Source organism: Tinamus guttatus, unplaced genomic scaffold (genome assembly GCF_059628265.1).
Source record: "Tinamus guttatus ecotype Peru unplaced genomic scaffold, ASM5962826v1 Tinamus_guttatus_pri_ptg000153l, whole genome shotgun sequence".
Taxonomy (NCBI): Eukaryota; Metazoa; Chordata; class Aves; order Tinamiformes; family Tinamidae; genus Tinamus; species Tinamus guttatus.
Window position 1 is genome coordinate 1,898,902 of NW_028288687.1, and position 25,698 is coordinate 1,924,599.

At 37.1% G+C, this 25,698-nt stretch overlaps 1 protein-coding gene across 1 annotated transcript; it reads right to left on the bottom strand.

The window, feature by feature from the left end:
- Window positions 1-41: 41 nt before the first annotated feature.
- Window positions 42-23,893, bottom strand: HOOK1 (hook microtubule tethering protein 1). Its single transcript, XM_088522431.1, has 22 exons — window positions 23,793-23,893; window positions 18,532-18,617; window positions 17,175-17,247; window positions 16,789-16,839; window positions 15,141-15,273; window positions 14,252-14,319; window positions 12,944-13,006; window positions 11,903-11,986; window positions 9,349-9,515; window positions 8,626-8,766; window positions 7,511-7,712; window positions 6,802-6,912; window positions 6,472-6,559; window positions 6,326-6,386; window positions 5,573-5,713; window positions 4,922-5,009; window positions 4,119-4,153; window positions 3,405-3,487; window positions 3,007-3,107; window positions 2,540-2,641; window positions 1,360-1,428; window positions 42-226 (listed from the first exon to the last, which is right to left on the bottom strand). Exons 1-22 carry the CDS (start codon window positions 23,841-23,843, stop codon window positions 68-70), a joined length of 2,157 nt encoding a protein of 718 aa, XP_088378557.1. The 5' UTR covers window positions 23,844-23,893; the 3' UTR covers window positions 42-67.
- Between the last annotated feature and the right edge of the window lie 1,805 nt (window positions 23,894-25,698).

The window sequence follows — 25,698 nt, forward strand, 5'->3', positions numbered from 1 at the left end:
TCAAGTAGGTAAAGTGGAAGCCACAAAATATTTAAGGACACTTTAGCAAACAAGTTTTCCTCATGGTTTAATCAGATGTTGCACCAGGTACTTTAACAGTGAGATTCCTCCTGGTATTGGTGACATGACGTTGCTGTGCTAGGAAGGAGCGTCCGGGACCATCTCTGCAGGCACCACTACTGCCAATGAGCCTGGTTTCCATGCCTAATTTCTGGAGAGCTAGGCTCTGTAAACAAGTATTTTATAAATTAAGCATTCAGCAAAACTGAAAAGATACAGAAAACAAACAACCCCCCCAAATCCCCAGTAATCTTCCATCTGTAAACCTCATATTCACTTAAGACGTACAGAGAGTTTCTTTAACTGCGTTTCTAATATAGCTTTATATTGCTATAAAAGGTATAGAACCAATGCAGAAGAATCCAAGATTCATTCTTTACACAATCTGTTAAGTTTAGGTTATTATAAAGTTATTTCTTCATTAACTATGCAGCTATTAGCCATTTTATTTTATTTTCATTGTTGGATTTCCTATTCTAGTTTTCCTTTACGGAATCCTATTTAAATCTGCTTTGAATGAAGATGAACAGCTTTCCTGAGTCCTTTTCAAAGCAAAAGTCAAAAGCTTCAACAGTTTTTACAGCACTATTTTAAGATGAGAAGTGATATTAACTTAATTTCACACCTACTGTGCTAAAGACATGTTATACCTGAAGTAGGAATTTGGAAGCCTTTGAAACCATTATCTCTGTCTTGTAGGTAACAATCTCAGCATTAACAAATGCCTACCGAATATTTGGAATTTAATTTGCTAAATTCAAGCAGGAAGTTTATTATGTTAAAAGTTATGTTATTCACACAGAAGTCACATTGTGTATCAAATTAAGCCTATGTTCCACAGCACGGGAAGACAAAGAAAAATAGCAATTAACTATTTTGTAAAGTTGTTTTCTTACATTAAGATATTTTTCCTTTAGCCTGCTTTCAGGTATGTTGACATTTCCAAATCTCAACTTGGGATAAGCACACAGGAACAGAAATTTCAGCCAGAACATCCAGAAGTTTGATGAGAAACCAGTTTATCAGCAAGTGGAAGCAAGTTATCTCATTTTAAACTGTGAGTGCTGTTTTATTTCCTTTCTTTAGTACAGTGTGTTTAGGCATGAAATTACGTTACCCTACAAACTGGATATTTCTGGTAAAGTTACAGCTAAATTATCGGCTTAATTACAGCTAAATTCTCCCCTAAGCACCAGATTATAGTGAATATAAAAAGAAAACTGAGATGTAAAATTTTCACATCTAGTGAAATAGGTTGTTCTGATTTTCTGAGAGAGTAACAATGAACTTTTGACTCACCTTGTTATACCACGCAGTTACAACTAGTTTTTCCTCATAATCACGTAACTTAGCAAGCTTGCATTCAGTCTACAAAGAGACAGAAGAGAGAAGTCAAGGTCAGTTAACACACAAGAAAACTGCCTAAACTTAGTGTAATCCATAGAGTAAAATAAACACATGCAGGAGAAATACTTAAGGATAAAAAATAACTAGAAAGCTTCGCAGCATAAAGATTCATCCATAAACAACTGTGACAGACATTACAGGCTGCCAGAAGAAGAGGATAAACTTTGTTACAGAGGTTGAAATACCAATTTCAAATGTTGTTTGAGGCCAGAAAACATATGCAAAGTCTGGTGTTTATTAGAAAGTCTGTAAATAACATAACAGTTTAGTAGTTCTTCAAAGACAAGAATGTAACCCTACAGGCTGAATATTCTTAATCATACGGCTGAGTTATTATTATATAGTGTACTACTAAGTAATGCTGCAAACACGTAAGCAAAAATTTGAGACCACAGCATTTACAAAGTCAAACATTTAAGTACACTAACTTGAGTGGAGGAATTTTGCATTTCTTCAATTAGCTCTTCTAACCTGTCCCCATCTATATAGTTGCAAACCTGAATGCAGCAAGCCCCATTTTTTTGGTACATACACCCATGTCAGCATTCCCCCTCACAGAAATATGACCACTGAATTAACAGGTTTTACTCTTGCACATGATTTCAACAACTCCAGCATATGAAGCCACCAATATCTCAGGTTTAATATACTAACAAGTCACTGCCAAAATACCTAGTCTATCATATGAAGTTACATTATTACTGATAAAGGTCAGATCCTGCACTTCTGCACAAATTACTCTAGTGCGGTAAAACCACTAGTCTTGAACACTTTTTCACATGCATTTTTTCAGAGGTTTTTGAAAATCCAGTTTAAGCTATTCAAACTGTACATCAAAAAAAAATCAGTACTGATAGACATAACAGAATAAAATGTGAATTAAGCTAGGCTAAAAACCTGCAGCACTGATGGCCTGTGCAATTGCTAACTGAAGGCAGTATTTAAAGGGTATTGAATCATGAGAAAGAAAAAAAGAAAAAAACAAAACAAAAAAATCAAACAAAGTAAAAATCCTCAGAGTGTTTAATATCTGAAGTACACAATATATTAAGTTATTAAAACATAAAATTACCTCCAATGACTCGATTCTTTTATCTTTCTCCGTCATCTGTTTTCTGAGCAACATAATTTCTGCTGATGCTGGATTTAGCTTAGGGTCTAATGTTTTTATCACCTGCACAAGGGGAAAAAAAAAAAAAGGGCATTACAAATGAGATTTGGTTCTCAGCAGCTTTCCATCTCATTTAAACACAGAGGAAATAGGAAGGCAGGCTGAACACTTGTCATGCAGTCAAGACAAAAACAACACTGCTACCCAAGCAAGACAAAAGGCATCAAATGGTATAAAAGAATTGGTAATGGGTCTCTCACTTTACCTTATTCTTTCATACACTTAATAACCAACTTGAATCAAGCAATTGGAACTAAAAATGCATCATGCAGCTACTAGTTTTCTATTTGGAGTGAAATGAAAAGTCCATCTGTTTAAACAACTTATGAAGGAGGAATGTATATACTCAGAAGCATGCTGCCACGCACATTTCTTGCTTTTTCAAGGTACATTTTGTATCTTTCTTCCATTGCTTTCATATCTTCATCTTTTTTACGCAAAGCTGCTTCCAGTTCTCCAATCTTCTGAGCTATTTAGAAAAATAACAAATAAAAGAAAAATGCTAAAATACATAAAGCACTTCAAGACTTCAGTGTTCTCTTGATTTTTCTCCAATCAACTCTTCAGATCCTGTACAGCTTCCCATACAAGTACACAGGTTCATACTGAAACCTGAAGATCCTTGCTAATTCCTGTCTTGCCACTGTTTCTCCCCCCCACTCTCCTATTTCAGGGTTAAAGCTAAATTTAAAGTAGAAAACCAACAAGTATTTGCCTACAGGAGATCACTTCTGATGAAACAATATAGCCTTATGAAGAAACTTACAGTTCTGACTAACATCAGGCTGGAGTTCTGCAAGAAGAGCCTCTTTCTTTTCCAGCTCATCATGAACTTCACTCAACTTTTCCCTACAAATCAAAAACATGATCTAGGGATTAAGTTTATATCTCATTTCACACAGTCCTAAGATATTAAAGCTTGACCTTGACAGTAAAAAGTTATTTAAAAAACAAACAAGCCTCTCCACCTGACATTGAGATACTTTCAAGTTTAAATAACAGTATTAATTTATAAAATTAAACTATAATCAAGGTAAATATTTCTAAGAAGTATAAAAATAAGTTCAACTTCCCAACCAAGTCTTGTTTACATAAGATTAGAAGCAAATGAACAACCAAAAGTCCCTAGTATCTCTTTAATAGGAGTTATATCAGCTGAAATGATGAAAGTATTTCAGAAGACAAAATGAGTTCCCAGTCTGGTTAAGTGATGGTTATAACCATCTGATACAGAATCAGAACAGTTAAAATGCCAGTGGTGATGACAAGACAGTTGAAACCTAATACTATTACAAAATTATCATGATCAAAGTAGGCAAAACTGAACTTCATGGTTAACTCACTACATGCATGGTTCTCAAAACATTGACTTGGAAAACAAGAGACACTCAGCACTATGAAGATATAGGCACCTTCTGTGCTGTATGTCAATTTATTTAGTATAAATATTTTTTTTTGCAGATGCATGAGCCTTACTTACATATGTGCTGCCAACTTCTGCTTCAGGTTGCTAGACTGTAAGAGAAAAAGTCATTCAGTTGTATTTCAGTGATTCATATCATGCAATAATAAAAGTACTTTTGCAAACAGGAGTCCAGAATACTTAAAATAACTAAATACAGTTATGTTTAGTGTGAACAAAATGGCTTTTCTTTATGCACTGCCATAACTGCATTCATCTCTTTTGCACCACACAAGTACCAACTTCAGCAACCTTTATCTTTAACAATATTCTTCTCATAGCACCACACAGCATAAAAACATAATTTATAAAATAAGGAGGCAAAAGGTAGAAGAGCTATGTTTCCTTAAGGATTTGGTGAGGGGACAGTCACATACAGGAGCTTTTCAGTCGAAATGCACTTCATATGGGGTTTTCTGGATCCTCAGATTATAGTGACTGAACTCATCTGCTCTGAATACTATTGAGTGACATCTGTCATGACTGCATAATCTAAACTGAGGAAAATGTTCTCAGTCAGGAGAGAAAGCTTTTAGAATACCCTAAATCTCAACTGTTAATGAACATTGCTTGTCATATATTTGAAAGCTGCTGTTGCTTTCATCCAAAAGGAGTGTCTAAGCTTGTCATGTTATCTTAATATTTCAAAACTAGAGTGTTTCAGCCTAATAAAATGAGGCATCAAAACATCTTATTAGTGGTGATAACCACTAAACACTGGAAAAGTCACATCTGAACAAATGTCTTGGTGCTAAACAGAAGAATTTTAAACAAAACTAGCAGGACATCTTCAAGTTCAAGGAGTCTGAGCTTTCACTTACTCCTTCAGTCTTGACTCCCTGCTCCTGTAAAGTCTTTTGCAGATCCTCAATCTGCTGTTGTAACTCTCCAATACGCTCTTCATTTAGCCTTTTAGGGAGAAAAGCCAGTTATTATCCATCTTCTAAGTAGGTCAGAACACACAGTGAGATTTTCCTTCTTTATGCCTGGATGATAATTTTTCAGAGTGTTTACTCAGCAGGACTTCAGCCACAAAGAAACTGATTTCAAATGCTTTCAGTTTGACCTGAACTGCTGGAACAAGTACTTGGAAGCTTTATTAAACATTTAAACATTTCTTAAAAGGAAAAAAAAAAAAAAAAAGAATCACTGAATTTTGAGCAGACTTAACTACTTCTAAAATTCTCATATCTTAGACTGCTTTCAGTAGTCATTAACTGACAGAGAAATTCAGATCACATTCCAGCATCATGACAACCCCTTTTCTGTTCAGTTTTACAAGTAAAATTCTTTCTTTCAACAGGCAGATATCTGTTCTTGGCCTACCAACAACCATTCGCTAAATGACTGATTAGAAGAACTAAAAGGGTCCCTTATACAACAATTTCTTCACAGCACACTGAAGACACAGTCTCTCTGAAGGTCCAGAAATTACATTTTGCTAGATTTTAAAATGCTGTTTCATCCATCACCTTTTCTCAGTTTCCAGTTCATTCACTGTCCGGTGTTTTTGCACCAGCTGCTCCTGAAGTTCTGCAATACGTTCATTTTCTGATCCTTCCTGTTGCAATAGAAGCATCTTGTTCTCATGCTGCAGCCGAATAAACATTTCCCTATATCAAAACACCAAAAAAAGAAGAAAATTAAGAAATAATTAAGAAAATGGACTTAGAATAAGAGGGGAGTTTTCCCATTTCCTTCTCTCACCCCCAAACGAGCAAAACAAGTTTTCTTTAAGACTGTAGTTAGAGGAACAAACCAATTTTTGATTAAAAGGCAACTGACAATTCTCAAGCAACACAATTCTGTTTTTGAAGAGAGATGAACAACGTTTTAAATTAAGTCACTCCAAATCCAATTTTTATTGCGTTTATGCTTTCCTCTGTTAGATTTCTGGAGCAATACCAGCTAGCTTTTACTTCCTTTTAGTTACTCATTAGCATTTATTCCATTTACCAGCAACAAGATGAGAATTGTTTAGCTCCTTACAGAGAATCTTGCAAGCCAAACTATGCAAACCAATTTGGTATGTCTTTAAGAAGAGAATAAACACAGCTATAGCACAGGGAAATGCTTAAAAAAGAAACAGAGACCTTTAGTAAGCACCACAGAAGGAAAATAAAGGAACTGGGACACACAACAGTATCGCCAAAAATACAGACCTTTCATAGAGACAATTAAGACGATGAAATCCCCAAACAAACCCAACCTTTTTTTTGTCTTACCTATATTCCACTGGCAGAATTTCAGCAGCAAGATTATCATGACTTTTAACATGAGATGCATCTGAAATTGTATGGGAAATTTAAATTAACATACTTCTAGATACCTAGTAATATAGATTAAACAGCCTCTGCAGCTAAAGCAATACCTGTTTGGCTCAAGTGATCCTGTTGCACTTGTGAACACCGGAGCTCTTCATTAGTTTCTTTTAAAGCATCACATTGTACAATCAGTCTCTAAGAACATATGAATTTTAGATATTTGAGGTAGAAATAAATTTAATTGTACCACAATAAGACTAAATAACATCAATCAAAAGTATAGAACCCATCAATAACTTTTTCTTTTTATGCACTACAATTTCATTTGTATGGTAGCACTAATTCTTAGATATTTTCCTCGAGCACATTCGATTTGCAGATCATCCACATTACTTATTTACTGGGTATTCATGTAATCTCTAGTTCAAGAGACCTACCTCTTTTTCTTTGATTAAAGCTTCGTATTTTTCTTCAAGTCGCTTCATTTCAAATGATAGCTTATCTGCTCTTTTTGATTCTTCAGACAGTTTATTATGAAGCTCCTGGACCTTTTCATAAAGGTACACAGATACAATATTCAGCACATGAGTGTTTCAAGATGCTACCTATAAAAGCAATGTTAAAACCTTCGCTCCTGTCCAGTTCAGCCAAAACTTAACAACTAGTCCTCGAGCCTTTTTGCTGTTGCTGTTAATTAAGAATTAAGATGCAAGGGTCTTTTTGGATGATTTAACAAGTTCAAGAATTTCTTTTTGTTCTTGCAGGAGTTGCATGCTTTCACAGTTGAAATAAACATAACTTTTACTGTTTAAAATTAACTTTTCTGAAGGAAGTTGAGAATACTACAAGCAAAAAAAAAAAAAATAACACCTCAATAACAGCTGAACACCCTCTGTCAGGTACAGTAATTACCTCAATTTAAAAATAAAAAACCTACCACTCCAACTAATGGACAACTAATCATTTGAAGAAAGCTACAGGTAAATGTGCTGGCTTAATTAAAGGAGGAGATGGTCAAGAATACTGGTTAAGTCCAAGGGCTGTTAAACAGCTTGATTTTTCAGTGAGACATAATTAAAGTACCCATATTTAGGAAAGAGAAATATCTGAGAAAAATTGATGTATTAAGTAGAGATGTAGCCCTACCTGTCTTTTGTACGTTTCTAACTGGGCGCGTGCTGCATTGGCTTTCTTTAGTTCTTCCTCTAAACTGACTGTATTGTGCATGTACATCATGTTGGTTTCCTGCAAAGATTTCACTTGTCTGCGGAAGTCATTCAGATCCTGTAGCTTTTTACGGTACACTTCAACAGTTGATTCCAGCTTATTTGCCTTATCTGCAGTAGTCCTTAAAGGATAGACAGGAATTAGACAAGAAAAAGCATGTTTCTTCTAAAGATGAAAGTCAGATTCTGCTTTTATACACATTCAAGCTTTTTGCTTACAAATTTGCTTACAATTTGATTACAAACAATCATTAAAAAAATAATAAAAGAAAATCAAGTGGGCAGAAAATATTTTGATCCATATACAAACACAGTGTTTACTATCTGACATCTCATATCCCTGGAAGCTAGTATAAGAAAATTCCAGAAGAAAGTCTTTTGTACTTAAGATTTGTTTAGATATTACTACAGGACCACTGTACAGAGAACACCTGAAACTGCTTTTGTTCCATGTTTTATTTATAGTATCATCCGAATAGCAGACCTGATCTGGCAATAGGAGTTACTCTGGATATTTCTAGAGCTTTTTTTTGGATACTCTGCTTAGCTTATACAAGGTTTTATGTTAAATTCTCAAGAGTGATTATGGATTTCATCTTCATTTTGATAACAGCCTAGCTAGCCTAGAATGCTGGTACAAAGTTATGTCAAAGTTCAAGCTGCATATTTATTTTGCTGCATCTGAAAGCCAACCTCTTGCTAACACAGATGTCCTCTTAATAAAATCCACATATATACACAAACCAAAGTTTTAATCCTTGTAGAACTCGATTTTCCAGCCCATGTGAAGCAAAGACATTCCTGTACTAATTAATCCCACTTCACAGAATACTTCTGAACTCCTATTTTTATACAAACAGTAGTGGCTGTGTCTGTAAATTGGTATTTCACCTCTGTTTTGTCAAAGGCTTATTTCCAAATAAGACTTATTCTCAAAAGTAAAGTCATGGAAAAATTCTTGCAAAGCCCTGAATTTAATCATTAAATCCTGCCAATAAAGAAAAAAAAAAAAAAAAAAAAAGCTATAACTGTTACCTAAGAACATCGATTTCATCCTTCAGGGCTCTAGATTCTTCTGCCAAAGAGGTTAATTCATCATTTCTATGTTGCAGTTCAATCAATTGTTTTTCCAGATCTTCACAATGGACACGATAATCATCTTTTGCAGCTTCAAGCCTATCAGATCAAAATATGAAATTTGTTAAAAACTCATTTGTATTACACCCTCTACTCATAGGACGACCTTGTTTTGCTATTAAAAGCAAGCCACTATTGACTGAAGGCTCCACAAAATGCAAATGATGCTGCATGCACAGAACAACACTTCATTGTCTTGTTAAACCACAATGGACTATTTTAATCACATCAAGTTCAAGGGATCATATGAAAAAATGTTCTTTTGGTTTAGAGGAGAAAAAAAGAATCTCTAATACGTTTTTTCAAAAAGTCTGTACACTCAAAAGATATTTCTCCACACACCATTTTGGATTTATTTTCTGGTTCTATCGCCTGTTTAAAAATATCATATGGTCACAATATGGAACTAAAAATAATACTTTTGATTATAAATAAGTATTTATTTTTCTTGCTGAATGTTAGGATTATCCTTTAAACATGGTAGATTAAAACAGCACAGGAAATCTTTTAAAGTACCAAAGGAATTAAGATGGAAAATCCTGGAAAAATTAGAGCACATTTGGCATACAAATAAATTTTTCTGTTTTTTGTTTTATAAGAGAAAAGTATGTTCTTTCATACCTGAAGTTTTCTTCTTGGAGTTGTTCCAGCTGCAACTGTGCATGAAAGTACTTTTTTGCAACCATAGTATTTGGATCATCAAGAGAGTCATCTAATTGCTCTAACCTGTCATTCATAACCTCATTTTCTGACATCAAGCTGTTCTTCTCATCCTGAAGGGCAGCCACCTAGCACAGATAAAACAGCATAAACATTTTAAATCCTGTCCAGTTGGAAAGAGATGAAGCAAGACTGCAATACCTCAAATTAGTTTACAAAAAAGATTGAGAAACTTTGAAAAGAAGTTACACAGCATACTTAAGCATATAGGTGCTTTAGTGTATGAAAGCTATGAAGCACTAAACGTTTTTCTGAATAGGACTTATTTCTTAAAACGGAAACCATGGTAAAGGCATACAATGTACTATGGAGAGAAACTGGCATTTTCAATAAAAAAAGAATACCATGGACGCCATACGTAAAGGTTTTTGTAGTGGTGTACTCTCCATCTTGCTTGTACTTAAAAATAAAAAGCAGGATGGCACTGGCTAGCACACGAACACAGTCCGGCCGTGCGCTCAGCAGTGGATGGTTGAGCAAGAAGCGGGTCCAGGCGCCATACGCTAGTAAGCACACACGCAAAAGAAAAAACCTCAACAGCTTTGTACTGAGCATGCATTTTTTTTGCAACAATCAAACAAGTCTGATATTGAGAGTGTTCACAGCTAAGCAAATGAGAATACAACACTGTACTAAAACAGTAAGTATATTAACAGCCATAAAACGGGGAAGGATTAAAAGGATAGAACCTTTAAAGTTTACTAGTGAAAGATGTTGTGTTAATATTAAGATCCTGTCAAACATAAGAGCATGTAGCATGTGTTAGTTAACTGGCATTTAAAACAGGGACAATGCACTTTTTTTGGGTTATGTTTTCCTAAATCATAAAGAAAACCTACCTTTCTTATATTCTTGGAAAATATCAAGGAAGACTGAGACCTTACAAGTGAATTTATTAAGAATTAGTTTAAATGAGAAGTGTCAGTCAATTATGGCTTCAATAAATAAATTTAAAAAAAAAAACAACATATCATGGTGATATAATAAATAAAACATCAAATTCAACCTAAATATTGCAAAATTAAGAAACAGCTTGCTTTCAATCACAATTTAAAAGTCTATCAGTCAAACAGATGCAAGAAACAAACCAGTAATTCCTCTACCATTGCACTGGCTTTCTAAGTCCACTCCTTTTTAAAGGTCAACTTATTAAATAAATGCACATACGGACACCAAGTAAATAGCATATCTGAGACTTACTCAGCGTAAGCCTCCCTGTTCAAGGTTCAGCCACTCCCTAAACATCCTCAACACTCAAATTTTTAGAATAATGTTCTAAGAATACCTGTCTCGGGCTTCAAAAAAACCCTTCACATAGTCGAAGTTAGGCTTCTAGCTTTGTTTTAGTTCCTTCCTGATAGCTTTCTCTTTTCGACAATTTTGGCTTAACAGAACAGGGGTAAAGCATTTTATCTCTGTTTTGACTTGTAAGGCTTACTATGACTTCAAGGAAAAGGGAATTGAAGTATCAATACAGTTCTAAAAAAATTCCTGGACATCTGCAACTGGCAATCATTTTAAATATAGTCAACTCTTCCAGGCATTTCTATGTGTAAGAAAAGCTGGAATAGGCCTCTGGATTTTCTTTTTTCCCCAGAGGCACATAGTGCTGGGACAGAACACCAGCTCCTATAAAAGGATGCTATCCAAACGTCTTCATACAGGATCAAATCTAAGATGAACTGCCTCTTCACATAAAACTCTTTCTACTCTGAAAATGTAGTATGAAAAACAGCAGTAAGACTTTAGGCTAACCACCTTTTTTTTTTTTTTTTTTTGTCTACTTAACTGAAATGCGATTAACCGCTACTGTGTTTAACCACTGTTTGCAGTCTTGAAGTCCTCTTCTGCAAAAATCAGACTTTTTAAACTTTGCTCATTAAAAACTAAGGTAGACCTATTACCAGTGTGGTGTGCAAATGTCAACAAGGACCTCCCAGCTTTCATTATTTTTAATTCATGAAATTCTCCATGTTGAAACTCTGCCCACAACAAAATAATTAGCTTATTTCAGTTAAATGTCAAGTTTTAGTCTTCTCAACATCCATGCAAAACAGATTTTTTTTTTTTCTCTCCTTCAATTTAATGACAATTATATGAATTGCATTTTAGGACATAGTTCTAAGGACTAAAGGGAGCAGTGACTGAAAATGAAATGGGTAATTTTTAAAGCTATATTTTGCTGGCTACATGATCCTAAGAATAAATATAAAACTAGCAGCAACAAAGCAACCTCTGGCTTAACAATTGTCAGAGTAGCTCAGCTTTACATTAGAACACCATTTCAAGTAATCATATTTTGGAATACAGAATTATTGCTTTTGCCCACAAAAAGACAGTTAAGAATTCTTACAAAACCTTCAAGTAAATGCAAAATTCACTGTGGTCTTCAGAATTTTTGCTTAATAATGACACCACCACACACCTAAGAAATAAGAGGTTTGCTGGGTCTTACCTGTAAATCTAGCTCTTGGCATCTTTGTGCCAACTCTTCTTTTTCTGATAGTGCTTCCTGAAGTTCTTCCAAAGCTCTCTTAAGCTTTTAAAAACAAAAGACAGTCAATCACCCTGGCCTATAACCTAAGCACTTCTTTCTTCCTACACGTCTCAATTATCCATGCCAACTGTCTAAGCAGAATGCTGGGCACTCACGTAGTCAGAATCCTAATTACATGGTTGGATCAGGGTCTCTCTTCACCTTACTTAATTATGTTTTAGAAAATTATCACACATAAGAAGTGAGTTACTGAAACTCAGATTAACACTCAGACCAAAAAGAACAGTTTAGGCTAAAATGATACAAAAACCCAACAAGAACAGGGGTGATGTCACAGTTTCAAAATCTCTGCCCATTAAACACCTCCAGTCTTTTGGCTCAATACTTGAACAAATAAAATCCACTCTCTTTCTAAGGTCTTTCCACATTGAGGCTTACTCGGGCTAGTCAAACGTCTTTCATCCCAAGACAGGAACATTAGGGCAGGTGCTTTTATGGGCAGGTGTTTATAAAGACAACATCATTTCATGCACATTGTTCTGGCTATCATGTGTTCTCAGGATCTCAAAAGAATCTGAAAATAAACTGATTTTTTTTAGCCTAATATAACATCCTTAGTTGTTCTTGCAATGCATACACCGGGAGGTTTTACATCCTCAAAAAAAGTTACACATCTTCTTTAAAACATGCACAGAAAGCTATACATTTTTATATTATTAGGATTAGCACACCATAGATAGCATTAGCTTCTGTATAATTTTTGCCTAGATTAGGCAGAACACTAGCAGATTAATCTGTGAAACAGTACAGTTGAATCACCTCAGCTCTGACTGGAATACAGAGCAAAGAGCTTGTCCAGACAGAAAATAAATTATTTTGTTTGTTTTTCTGCCCTGTTTTATCTTGATTGGAGAGCAACCCACCTCTTCGTCCGAAGGATAGCAAGATATCAACTTATTCTTCAAGTTTAAACTACAAAAACAAATATTAGGCAGTTACCTGCTGTTCCATTTCACTTGATGCATCAGTTGAAGAAGGACCCATTATTTCCTTGCTCATGAGCTGCAAAAAGAAAAAGCCACAGAAAGAAGAGTAATTTAGAGGTTAAATATTCCATAAATTCACTGTCCTGTGAATATCAACAGGTATTTTTCAGTATGTCTTTGTACTCTTACAATATATCAAAGCAGATTAATTAACTAAAAAAAAAAAAAAAAAAAAAAAAAACTCATGGCTGGCAAAGGACTTCAATCCAGAGTAAGAGGACAGATTCCTTCTCCCAAATTAGATAAGTGTGAACAGGAAGCTCTTAACTGGATGAACGTCCTGCTAACCAGAGACATGTCCCTAAGCAAGTTGAAGGGAGTGGACTAGAGCAGGGTTTCACTCAAAACATTCATAGTCTTGTACTTCTTTGTCACCTACGTTGTCATGAAGCAAACTGGGAGATCAGCACAGTTCTTCCTAGTACAAATATATATATGTATATATACATATAGTATGCTTGTCAACAATGATAGGGCTTTACTTCTTACTCAAGAGATAGAGTATTACTTTTAGATCTTGTTCAGAAGGAGTATTTGATCAAATACAAAAAAACACCCACACAGGACAGTTATCATTTATTTCCACCAATATGATGCCAGAATCTTTTAAAAAATGTACAGCAAATTTAAATTTGTAAATTTTAAAGCCTGCTACCAGCTCTGTTAATTTGACATGCGTGCAAGGTTAGCATTATAGCTTTTGCATGCCTCATTTTTCTGCTTCACACTCCTGGAGCTTCAAGGTTTGACAGACTGCAGAGCTATGCTCTGAGCCAGGCCACTAAGGCCATTAAGATGATCCACATAAGAATAAAAGAAGATATCCAGGAAAAAGTGGGAGGTTGTAGTGATGACAAAACACACACGAGCAGACACAGCTGAGATTTTGTGAATCAGCTGTTGGAAAAATCTGCGTCAAAATGAGGTAGCCTCACATACAGGTATGATCAGCACAAGCATGGAACAGAAACTTTGTAACCTCCCATACAATCACTAGTTGGCTTCAATTAACCACTAAACACATTTTTGTACAAAGTAAGTTACCTTAAGCATCTATCAACATCCTAAGCCATATTTTTGAACGCAAAAGACTAAAATCAAAACTGTGTCTCTTGTTTTTCATCCTCTCAGATCATTTAGAGAAGCACTTACACTTCCTTGACTTTTTTTGATTAAAGAATAAACAAAGATCAGTTAATTAACATAGGTAATATTCAGGCTTTTCAGTGGAACACATTGGGCTATTTAAGTTACTACTTACCTCTTGAATAGCAGTCATGACAACATGTTGAACTGACTCTTCTAGGGTCATGATATTCTGTATGTGTTCTATAAAAAAAAAAAAAAAAAGAATACGTAGTGACCCATGGCAACGTTCATCCTAAATGGCTTAAAACATGATGCAACTTTTGTAGATAGATGCAAAGACACTATTCTCTGAATTATCTTACATGCAATTATCCAAATTATTCATGAATAATGAAATGTACCTTAACAGAATTTTGCACGATATACTTGCAGACAAACACTGTTCGAAGAGAAATGAATGCAGCTAACACATCTTTAAAATCAGTTTTATATCATGAAAAAAGTAGTCCTTTTCTTTTTAAGTCATGCCAGATAAGCTAAAAGCACACCTCAGAAATTGAGTGTTCTGTATGCATTTTAATCTATCGTTAGGGCTTTATATGGAAATAGTTCTCACCAGAGCAGCAAAGTTACAGGTGATGGTATCTGTACATTTAGGCCCAACAGGCTTCCATTATACACAACACCCATTCAGAAAAGTTTGAATGATTTACTTTCCCACAAAAGTAGGAATCAGTATGAAAGACACTAACACTGATTTTTAATCTAAGATGCTTGATTGGTATTTGAATAGTATAGTACCATAGGTTTTGGTACATATTTTAACAGTGGGGAATAAAAAAAAAAAAAACCCACAAACGTTGCAGACTATATTTTATTCTACTCTAAGAAACAAATTTTCTGCAGGTGTATTGCTTTCAAGTGAACTCCAACTTCAGAATAGGCATTCTAAACAGTAGAGACTTCAATAAATAAGGGAGAAAAGTTTCTTCTACATCTTACTAATCAACACTTCCTGAGACAGTTTGGTGTTTTTTGAATAGACAAAATTAGCAAATTACCTTGCTTCCTTTCACAGTTGACTGCACAACCTAAAATAAGCTGCAGAAGCCTGCCCAGCTCAGTGGGATCTGAATTCTCAGAAATCTGGTTTAAGTCAGGAATAAGTTCTTCTGATATCTGCTGACCTAAAAACTGAGAAAGAAAACGAGAGGAAGTCACGTCCAATTTTACACAACATTAAGGCTTAATGCCACATAAGATATCTGGAGTCAGCAAGCCACTCAGACCAAAACACAGGCTATTAATAAAATTTGTTACTGCAATATCCATGAAAGCAAAAGATGTTGATATTAGCTGTGGAGGTGTACACTAGAAATACGGCTGACGAGAGAGCTCAGATAGCATTATCATGTTAGGACATGAAACAGATGTTCGCGCCTTGTTTGTTAAAGAGTTTGACACACAAAACTCATGGACTGTATTAGCTTAGGCCAGGAAAGGCAGTTCCAACCTGCGCATGACTAGGGGAAACTGTGTCCAGTCAAGTGCAAGTCAGTAACTTCTACTGAATTCAGCACCTCAATTTTGCCTCTTGGAGGCCTAAAAACCTAAAGTAGGCAGCTTTAAAAACAGTCATATCTACTCAAAACACTTGGTGCTTATTTAATGTGGTAAAGTTATGCATTTTATTAAGAAAAGATTTTTTAAGTTGATATTTTTCAAAAAGGACACAGATTTTGAAAGCTTAATAGCTTGCATGTTTTCTGAATGACCTATTCTACAAGAAAATAAAATACTACTATAAGCTAAATGTTCCTGGGTTTTCCCTTAAATGAGAGAATTGATTTGTTGTATCAACAGAACCAATGAAGGATTAAAGAAAGGAATACACACTACCAAATAATAAAAAATATTAAAAGTGTATCAAAAGTCAGTTGGTCCTTAGTCCTCCAAAAGGAGGACAAAACAAACAAAAAAACTTCTCATAACCTCAAAGATCTATTTCGGGGCTTGCCGTGAAACAGTCTAGCACTTAATTTCACAACTAAGCCCAGGCATGAGCCAGAAAACAGTAGGATGATGGTAGATTTTCCAGGCCATGCCCATCACATGACAGCAGCTAAGGCTCATAAAAAAAATTAATCCATAGTGTTTTTCTATGTATTTTTTTAAATCTCAAATAAAAAACAGTGCCCTTTAATGGCTATCACAATCATCCTGCACATGAAAAAAACAACAAAAATCCTTACTCTGCCCACATGGATTTGTTAGTGTAGCTCACAAAGTGCAGGAGAATATCATTAAAAATAAGGTAGGCGTTGCTGAATAGAAAAGGAATCCTGTTCTACTGAGTAGAAAGCGACTAAAACTTCACTAGGCAAGATCAGGCACGAATGCACACAAAAGTCAGCACAACTCTGCAGTTTGGTGTTGCTGACACTCACCTGGGCGGTGACAGAGGCACAATTTCCAGCTTATTTTGTGAATATCTTATCTAAGTAAACAAGCTCACTTATGCATACACCTGAAAGATTTTTGAATTAATATAAAATTATATGAAACATTCAAATGTCCCATTAAACAAGATATCTGCAAGATACTTTCTGCAGAACAGCTGTTAAAATGTTACTTTGCTAGAGAGAGAAAACAAAAGTGAAAGAGAATGTTTATTGAACAGAACAACAGAAAAAGCTGCTTTTTCCTTACCTCATGATAGTAATCCATAATTCCCTGCAGTATCTTCTTCAGGTTACTGGACTAATTGTACATGAAGGAAAAAGTTACAGGCTTTTACTACATTTATTAATTTATCTGAAATTAAGTAATAATTCATAATCAAATATTTAATAATTTATAATCAAGTACTTATACATTAAATATTTATATACCTAATGTTAGAGAAAGAGAATTACTGCAAGAGGATGCAAAGTGCAGGCAGACACTTAAAATAAAGTTCAATTACATTAAAATTAAATTCAACCATTAATCCAAGTTTAATGATGAACTGTGGTTTTTGCACTGTTAAATACACTCAGGACTGACACCATGCCCAGCCTCAAAAAAACCCTTTTACTAACTTGAGTTTTGAGTACCTTTATTCTCCAGTTGTCACCAACATCATCTTTAATGCGACTTAGCCAAGATGCATCAAACCAGGCAACATCTCTGAAGTGAAATTAAACAAGTAAACATTAACAAGCTCACATATTTAAATAAGATACCAGACCCTCAGCAGTGGAGTATCAGATGTTTTACTGTGGTCTCTGATGAAACATGAATTCCTAGAGATTAGAAGTTTGTGTATATAAACATATTTTTTTTTATATATATATATATATATATATATATATAAATATAACTGTTTCACAACAAATTTCTATCCTGCTTACCATATTATACAGCATACCCCACTACAGAAGTGGCGTGTATGCCATATTATATGGCATACAGACCACTGTGTGTCAACCCATACAGTGTAGTGACACTGCGAAGAGAACCTTGACTAAGCAAGTCTGAACCAATTTTTGCCAGGTCCTAGTAGAAGAGCAAACTCTGTCTCTACACAGCACATTTTCAACATCTGAGGGTTTTTTTTTTGTTGCTGTTTTGTTTTTGAAGTAATTTGTTAGTAGTTAAAGATACAGATTGATCAGAAGACAGCAAGATGGAAAGGATGATTCAAACATCCCTTTTATTATCTTAATATATCTGAGCCACCAGCAGTAATAAAGTTTCAGTGATGACTTGTGTTATATTATCTTATTTTGGAAAACTTGTCACAACTTTTGAATTTTTAATTCCTCATGCCAAAGAAGAGGAACATATCACTTGAAAATATCCATGGAAATCATGTTAAACATGATCATACAATTTGTGCTCAGTTATCCTTAATTACGGTCCCAGGAATATCGCTACTTCAAACTTAATACTGCAGTATCCCCTCTTGACAAAACAGAAACCGAAGTACAAAAAATAGTAATTATCCTATTTAATCCTTTGCTTCAGCATAAATAAAAGAAACAAAAAAAAATCAATTATTATACATTATCAAACAAAACTATTTCCTAATTAAATTTACCATTGTCAGTTACTGTCAGTTATTTCTGATATCAATAGGAGATTAGGGAAAGAAAAAAAAAAAAAAAAGGTGAAAAACCAGCCCTGGACAGGAAAAGCATAATGCAATATATGGAATATCTCCTCTCACCACCTCCACTCTTTCACGTTATTATGCAACTACGACATCAGCCTCAAAAAACAATGTAAAGGCATTTATCTTCTACTATAAACTACCTACAATAAGTTTATGAATACAAAAAAAAAAAACTCAAAAAGTTAGAAATACTTATAACCATGCCTGCAAAGTGACGGGGAAATAAACTACACACATTAAATACAAGAATTTTGAGACTTTAAGTATCTTCTCTTTGAACTTAAACTTCAACTTACATTTGATGAAGTACCTGTGCCATGGCAACACCACTAGACAAGTCCTGGACATCTCTGCAAGGTGCAGCAGTATTGAATGTCTGCAACTAAAAGAGAAAAAAAGGCACGATTTTTTGAATGAGAGAGGAAGGAAATTAGAGAAGGAAATGAGTCCTCTTTAAAGCACAAGCCTTTATCAAGGTGCCTTTCTCCTTTAGGCAGCTCAAAACATTAAAATCCTTCCTGAGCTTTGCAGTTTGAAAGTCAACCCAATTATCTCAATGAGTGTGACTGTCAATTATGAATAATAGTTTAAGAGTTAGTATTACCAGGCTCTGCTTTTTCATGCCAGTCCTTTTATTGTAAAACAAATAATCGAATACTACTTTGTGAATCTAAAGTCATGTTTATCCAACCTTTAAATCAGGTGTCCAGAGACATACTATGAAAATAAAAAGTGTTATCAGAAGAGAGAATGGATTTGTTTTTCATCAGCCTTCAGTCTTTTGCTGCCTGCTCTTGATAATGTAGGACACAACAATATCAACAGAGACCCTTGGGATTATTTGGGGACAAAAAGAAGGGAGAAAACTGCATTTTTCTGTTTTTGAATAACTCTGTCTGAAAGTTAATGCACTCTATAGACCTGAAGACAGCTGAGAAGGACCGAACGATTTTAAATCCTTTGAGTTGACAGCACATCTCACAATACAGGAATGCCAAAGTTACACTAAATATATTCCTATTAAAACATACAACTTCAAAATACCGTTACATACCCAAGAAATTTTTACTATATCCTGAAATCACATATCTTTTCCTGGTAAATAGTAGTTATCAAACACATTCAATTCCTTATGTTTAAACACAGGTCTATATACAATTTTACCCATCTACATATTCTGTAAAGAAATTACAGAACAACTTAAGAACAACTTACAACTTAATTAAAATAGAGAAATATATATGTTGAATAGAATGAAACCAAACTTACATCCTTTAAATCTCTGCCCACTAAGAAATTTCTTTTTTTATATACTTACCATGTTTATCATGTACTAAATCATCTATCCATCTGTGAGGGGACTTTCCCAATTCTTTTGGGACAGCTTAGCTTATTCAAAGGCCACTGATGAATGACCATGTCTAATGCTTTGGGGAAATGTAAAGACTAGGAAAGCAGTTTCCACTTTTGACAACTTGAGGCAGTCATTACACTACCTATTGTTTATGAAGACCAATCCTGTTTCCAGAAAATTTGCTTCCTTGCTTTAAAAACAAAGTTTAATAGAATCAAAAAGAGAAAAATATACAAATTGAGTTTTTTTTTTTAAAGTAATTTTAAATCCTGTATTAGGGCAAGCAAAGACTCAGTAATCCCTTGTAGGTTACATAAAAGCTTAAGCAAGCAAATGCAACCTGAAGCAGTTGTGATTGACAGCCTTGGTTTCTAATACTACAGTAGCCTTAATGACAACTCAAGAGTGAGCTTGGAAGCTTACGAGTCAGGACTGGGCATGCCTGAATTGAGAGTTTTTGGGCAGAAGACTGTCATACTGCCATTGGATATGGCTGAAGTGGTAAGGTAACAACAGGTTCCACCCTTCTGTGTCTATAATCAAGCCTGCCCAAGCCTGCTAGAGCAAGTAAACAAAGCCTTAGCAAAGCTTGTGCCATGCAATACTGTTTCATGCATTTCACTATCTCAGAAAGAAACAGCTAATTAAGCAAAAAGCAAAACTGTCACCCCAAAGAGCACGTTCTCTCTGGGTGCTCCTCTCCAGTGCAAATATCTCAGAACTACAGGAATTCCTCACTGCTGTTCAACAATTGCCCTGAATCTGCATCTGCTTGCAAAGCTGAACTGCATCTACACCATCTTCTGTGCTTCCTTGTTTTGTTATACCTTTGCAGCTGAGTGTCTTTTTTCCTCAATATATTTTAAATTTACATATATTCCTAGAAACAATGAGAGCAGAAGTGTTAGCTGGGTATATTCCAAATGCCACATCACCAAACAAGGGCTTCAAAATAGATGTTTTTTCTGTATCCAAAAGAAAAATCAGACAGCCAGGAGCAGGAAGAGGAAGTTGTTAGAGACAGGGACTCCAGTACTGTAGCAACATTAGTCTTTCGGATTCAGTCAGTTTCCTAAACACAGCCCCAAAGACACGCTGAAGACATGCTGTTACTCATGCCGAGCACCATTTCAGGTAGCAGCCATAAACCTAACTTAAACACACGCTGTTACTTGCTCTTAAAAGCAGCACATTTTTTTTTCCTCCCCAGACCTAGAGATATTTTGATGATAATCTAAATTGAAAATGCGATTTTACATCAAGCAGCACAACGCCTTTTCTCTGGATCTACTGATGGCTCTATCAAACAGCTGTAGATTAAACAAGACTATGTTCACAATATGCAGCACTATGTTAAAAAGCAAGCTAGTACTAGGGAAAACACACCCTCAATTTCATCTCCAGGATCCTGGGTTAAAGTACTCCAGCTGACACCCAGATTACCTATGTCTGGGATAGAGGATTTACAGTTAGTCAAACAGATTTGGAAGTAATAAACATTCCTAATTCTTAATCACAAAATTTTCACAATAACTCAGCCACAAGAAGAGATAGCCACAAGAAGAGCATTAAAAATGACAGAAAGACACGAGTACTATTGCGGAAAAAGCTTTCTATTGAAGACATGACCACATCCAGCCGTTCAACTGTCCTTGAGGTAGCATTTATTTACATGAAAAATATGATTTGTGACAGGACAGATAAAAATTAACTTCACAAGATTTTTTAATAAAAAATACCTGCCATAAACATAACAAGTCTGTGACAGTATTCAGTGGAGCCAGAAATGATGACCTAGCCCTGTCAGACTTGAAGCACTCTTCCTTTCTGAAATGGATTAAAATACTATTTTCTTATGCAGCTTTTAACTCATGTATAGGAAACTTTGGAATGTGCTCACTCAGATATCTAGAACACATTCTTAGGAAGAAGGTCACAACTGAACAGAAACAAAGCTTCCTTGTAAGCAAACCAGTAAGTTTTAATAGATGAGATTTAAAAAAAAAAAAAAAAGGAAAAGAAAAAAAGACACTTTTCCCCAGATGCCTGCTCCAGTTCAGATTCAAAAGCAAAATAAACTTTGGAGAGGTAGAACATCAGAAGAACAGCAGGAAACTTCTGCTCTGCTAGAGTAAAAGAACACCCTATTTTAATGGCACCTAAGCACAGAATCACCAGGCCTAATGACTGCTAACAAGTATTGCTAGAAGTCACTTTTCCTTGAAAACCTCAAACACATTCCAGGATTCCATGGATAATTTAATGCAATTCCATTACAGTTTTTTTTTGGCATTATCCTTAAAACTTTAAGACCAATGACCTCTAGGTTGCAGGAACACGACATGTTTTTATTCATACTTTCTACTAAACAGAATGCATGTTTTCTCATATAAAAATGGCTAAAATAAAAATGCAAGATCTGTCAGCAGAACATCAAATATTGTGCACAGAGTAAACAGGCCTTTCCTCCACTAAATGGACAAAAAATGAGAAATTTGTTATTGCTAATGGGAGTTAGAGAGCCCTTTTCTACTCAACTACAAAGCATTTCACCTCCCTCTCCCCTCTTCCTCATAAGATGATTTCTTTTTCCTTATTGAGTCTCCTAGGAAGTTCAAGTTGAAAGAACCTCTGAAATATCTTAGGTAATGCTCAGCTTCTACTAAATTGTAAGTTAGGCCAGAGAATAAGGTGCTAAGTCTGAAAACCTACTGCATACACAAGTGCAACATGCGCAGCTAGATATTCATTTATGCTAATGACCCTGCATGATGCTCTTTTAGTTTAAGGCTGGTTAAAGTCCCATTAGCAACACTTTAAGATATGTTATGCAATTAGACCCATGTAAGTGACTAAACTAAAAATAAGTATTAGGCTTAAAATATTTAAGTAGGAATTGTAAACATATTGCAACATTGCTGAAAGGAGTTTGAGAAAGATCAGGAACGTATTTGCTCAAGCTGTTTCATTAATTTATTTCACAAGAGAGTCATGACAAAGCTACTCTGATCTACAAACAGAGGATACGGAGCTGAAGAGTGCAGAGAAAGGGAAGAAGGGAACGCATCGATTACAAGATAAAGAACATCCAATCCAGGAGAGGTAAGAGAGACACCTGAAATTCTAAAGACAAACTAAATATTAGCATGCAAGGTAGCTGGACAGGCAGAGAAAGGGAGGAAAAGAAAGGAATCTGTTTTTTCAGTGTGTTATATGAAACTGAGTTGTATTACAACTTTTGTATGGTCATGCAGAAAACAGGAGGAACACCTTTCTTGTGGCTACTGCTAAACACTTCTGCCATTGCGTTTTCTTCCTTGTCTGCCCAGTTTTATTGCCAGATCTTGATAATGCTTCTAAAATAATCTAATCTTTCCCTTTTTCACACTTAGCAAACCCGAAGTAGCTAAAGGAACAGTCCATGCAAAGCAGCTCTGGCCTCACCTGCAAAGATTTTATTGCAAGACGTGCACAAGTCACTCTGTTATTTAGCAGAGCCATGCTTGCCAAGCTTGCATCCCCACAAGACCAGAACCACAGGCAAGAAAGCAGGGAAAGCTCAGGAAGAAGGGACGGGAAGAAAGGAAGGATTAAGGAAGCCGACAAACGCCTGCTTCCCGTGCGCGACCGCAGCCAACGCTCCCGCTAACCGCGGGACGACAGCAGGTGAAGTTCAGCCTCCGCTCCAGGCTCTGCTTCTGCCAAATGAATTTAAATTAACCGCGTTATTGTTAATTAGCACGAGGCTTCTATATGAAAGGGTTGGCTGGAGAACCACTGACCAGACCTATGGGATACTGCAAAGGTTGTAAACACAGTTCAAGACCTTTAGGTTTGCAAGAGTCTCGGCGGGAGGAAGAGGAGTATAAAACAAATATATATGTTACACAGAGGTGTTTTTACTCCCCCCAGATTCATCCTTTTCTGCTCATTTTCCGCATCCATCCCTATGGCAGCGGCCATAACCAGCCGCACTGGCGGGGCGGGTAAGGACACGAGTCCAACGTCCCCCCGCAGCCATGACACATAAGCCGGGGGGGGGGGGAGGGGGCCGTCCCCGTCGCCACGGCAACGGCGCGGACCCAACAGGTGCCCAACGGTCGTCCGAGGTGGGGGTTGGGAGGGACAGGCCGCTCCGCGACAGGAGCGGGGCCGGACGCCGCGGGGAGGGGCGGGCGGCGGGAACCCCCCCGGGGTGCTCACCCAGAGGATGAGGCTGTCACAGAGCAGGAGGTCCGTAGGCTTCGCCTCCATGGCGGCGCCGAGCTCGCCCCGCGGCCGCCTCGGTTTGGTTCGGTTCGGTTCGGTTCGGTTCCGTCCGGCCCGGCCCGGTTCGGCTCGGCGCCGCGGCTGCGTCAGCACCCGCCGCGCTCCCGCCCACAGCGACGCGCGGCGACGTGAGAGCCGCCCCCGCGCCCACCGGGACAGGCGGGGGCGGTGCCGCCTCGAGTGGCGGCCGGCTGCGCCAATCGGCGGCAGGGGCGGGAGCCGCTTGAGCCAATCGCTGCGCGGGGCGCCCTCGCAGGGGCGGGCGGCTCCCCCTGGCGGCAGCTCCCGCTTCCCTCAGCGCCGCGGAGGGAGTCGGTTCAGCTGCCGCCTCAGGAAAGCGCCGCGCGGCTCCGTCCCCGTCCCCGTCCCCTCCGGTCATAGTATGGCGCCGGGCGCGGAGGTGGCACCTCACACCCACCTGTAGTTGCTGGCCGTGCTGGCCGCCACAGCACGAAATGCAGCATTTCTGCAAAAATGAGGCAAAAATAGTTTTTGCAGCTCTGGGGAAGGCAAAGGACAGCACGCACTGAAGCAGCAGCCTGATGGGCAGCTGTGTGGACCCTGTCCCAGATTCAGGGCAAGACACCTCCCCATCCGGCAGCACAGAGGCTCAGAGCTCTCCCTTTTTCCATTTTGACTTGACATTTTTCCTCATTTTCCTCAAAGCCCATCACAGGGGAGTGTCTCAGGTATGGAGTGGGACACAAAGCGCTGTTGAGCTGCTGCCCTTGAACCAGACACTTGTATCCACGTGGCCGTGAACAGGCACACTGCCACGTCGCCACACGTGTGACAGGGCATCACACACCCCCACATGGACATGTACACCTTTGCACACACCTTTTCTTCTTTGCCCTGCTAGATGAATAAAACATAGGAGCGCTTTTGTTCCAGGAATCTACTAAAATGGAAACCATCTCGCTTGCTTTCCTTTGGTATTTGCTTCATAGGCAGAACTGCCTCTCTCAGGTCTTGCAGCAGATCTTCAGAATCCTGCTTTGTAATAAACCATCAGAAGCTTCAGAGCCTTGAAAATCCCCCCATTCAGTGCCATAGGCACCTCACAGTAAGATGTGGTTACTGCTTCAGCACAGGAACCTTAACAAATATTTCCCTTAACTGCATCTTGTTAGCCAACTCCTACATTTTTGTGAAGAATCTTATGTTATCTGTCCTTAGTGGCATAGCCAGGACTGCATTAACACTTTAGTGAAATATCCTAGCTTGAGTAACAGCTATTACAGACACATCACATAACCTTTTTTTTTTGGCTATTCTATTTCTTAAGGTACATGCTTTAATTCTGTTACCAATTTTACTTCGACTTGCACAGATTAAAACCTTGCATCACGAAGCACACAGTGTTTACATGGACATTTCCCCATATAGTGCTGTCCAGACTTCAGGAAGTCAAATGTGGAACTGAACTTCTGGAAAGCCTTTGACCGTTTCCCTTCAAAGTTTCTTAAAGGGATTTGCTAGTCACAGAAGAAACACTAAAACAAACAAACAAATACAAACAAAACATAGCAGGGAATAAAAGATTTTTTTAAAAACTAACATTCCACATGATCCTGTGCTAAGATTTTTACTGTTGAACATGATCAGTTTGTTTTCTTCTTCAACTAGCTTGTTGAGTTAGCCTCTCCTTCACCCGTCTCCTTTGCTCACCATTTCTTTCATTCTCCATCCTTTCCCTTCTCAGGGGGTATCATGTCCTAGCACCTGTCATTTCCTACTCACCTTTACTCATCAGCTTCCTTCTATTTCCTGGAAGCAGGCCAGGTGTTCCCTATGGGACAGGGAGTCAGCAGAGCAGGGACCTCACCAGGCAGGGCCT

Coding starts and splice junctions, on each gene's coding strand:
- HOOK1 (XM_088522431.1), bottom strand. CDS start 23,843: ATGGAGGCGAAGCCTACGGACCTCCTGCTCTGTGACAGCCTCATCCTC. Junction 5,714..6,325: donor ATTCTGCCAGTGGAATATAG/GTAAGACAAAAA, acceptor GTTTTGATATAG/GGAAATGTTTATTCGGCTGC. Junction 5,010..5,572: donor GAACTGGAAACTGAGAAAAG/GTGATGGATGAA, acceptor TCTCCCTAAAAG/GCTAAATGAAGAGCGTATTG.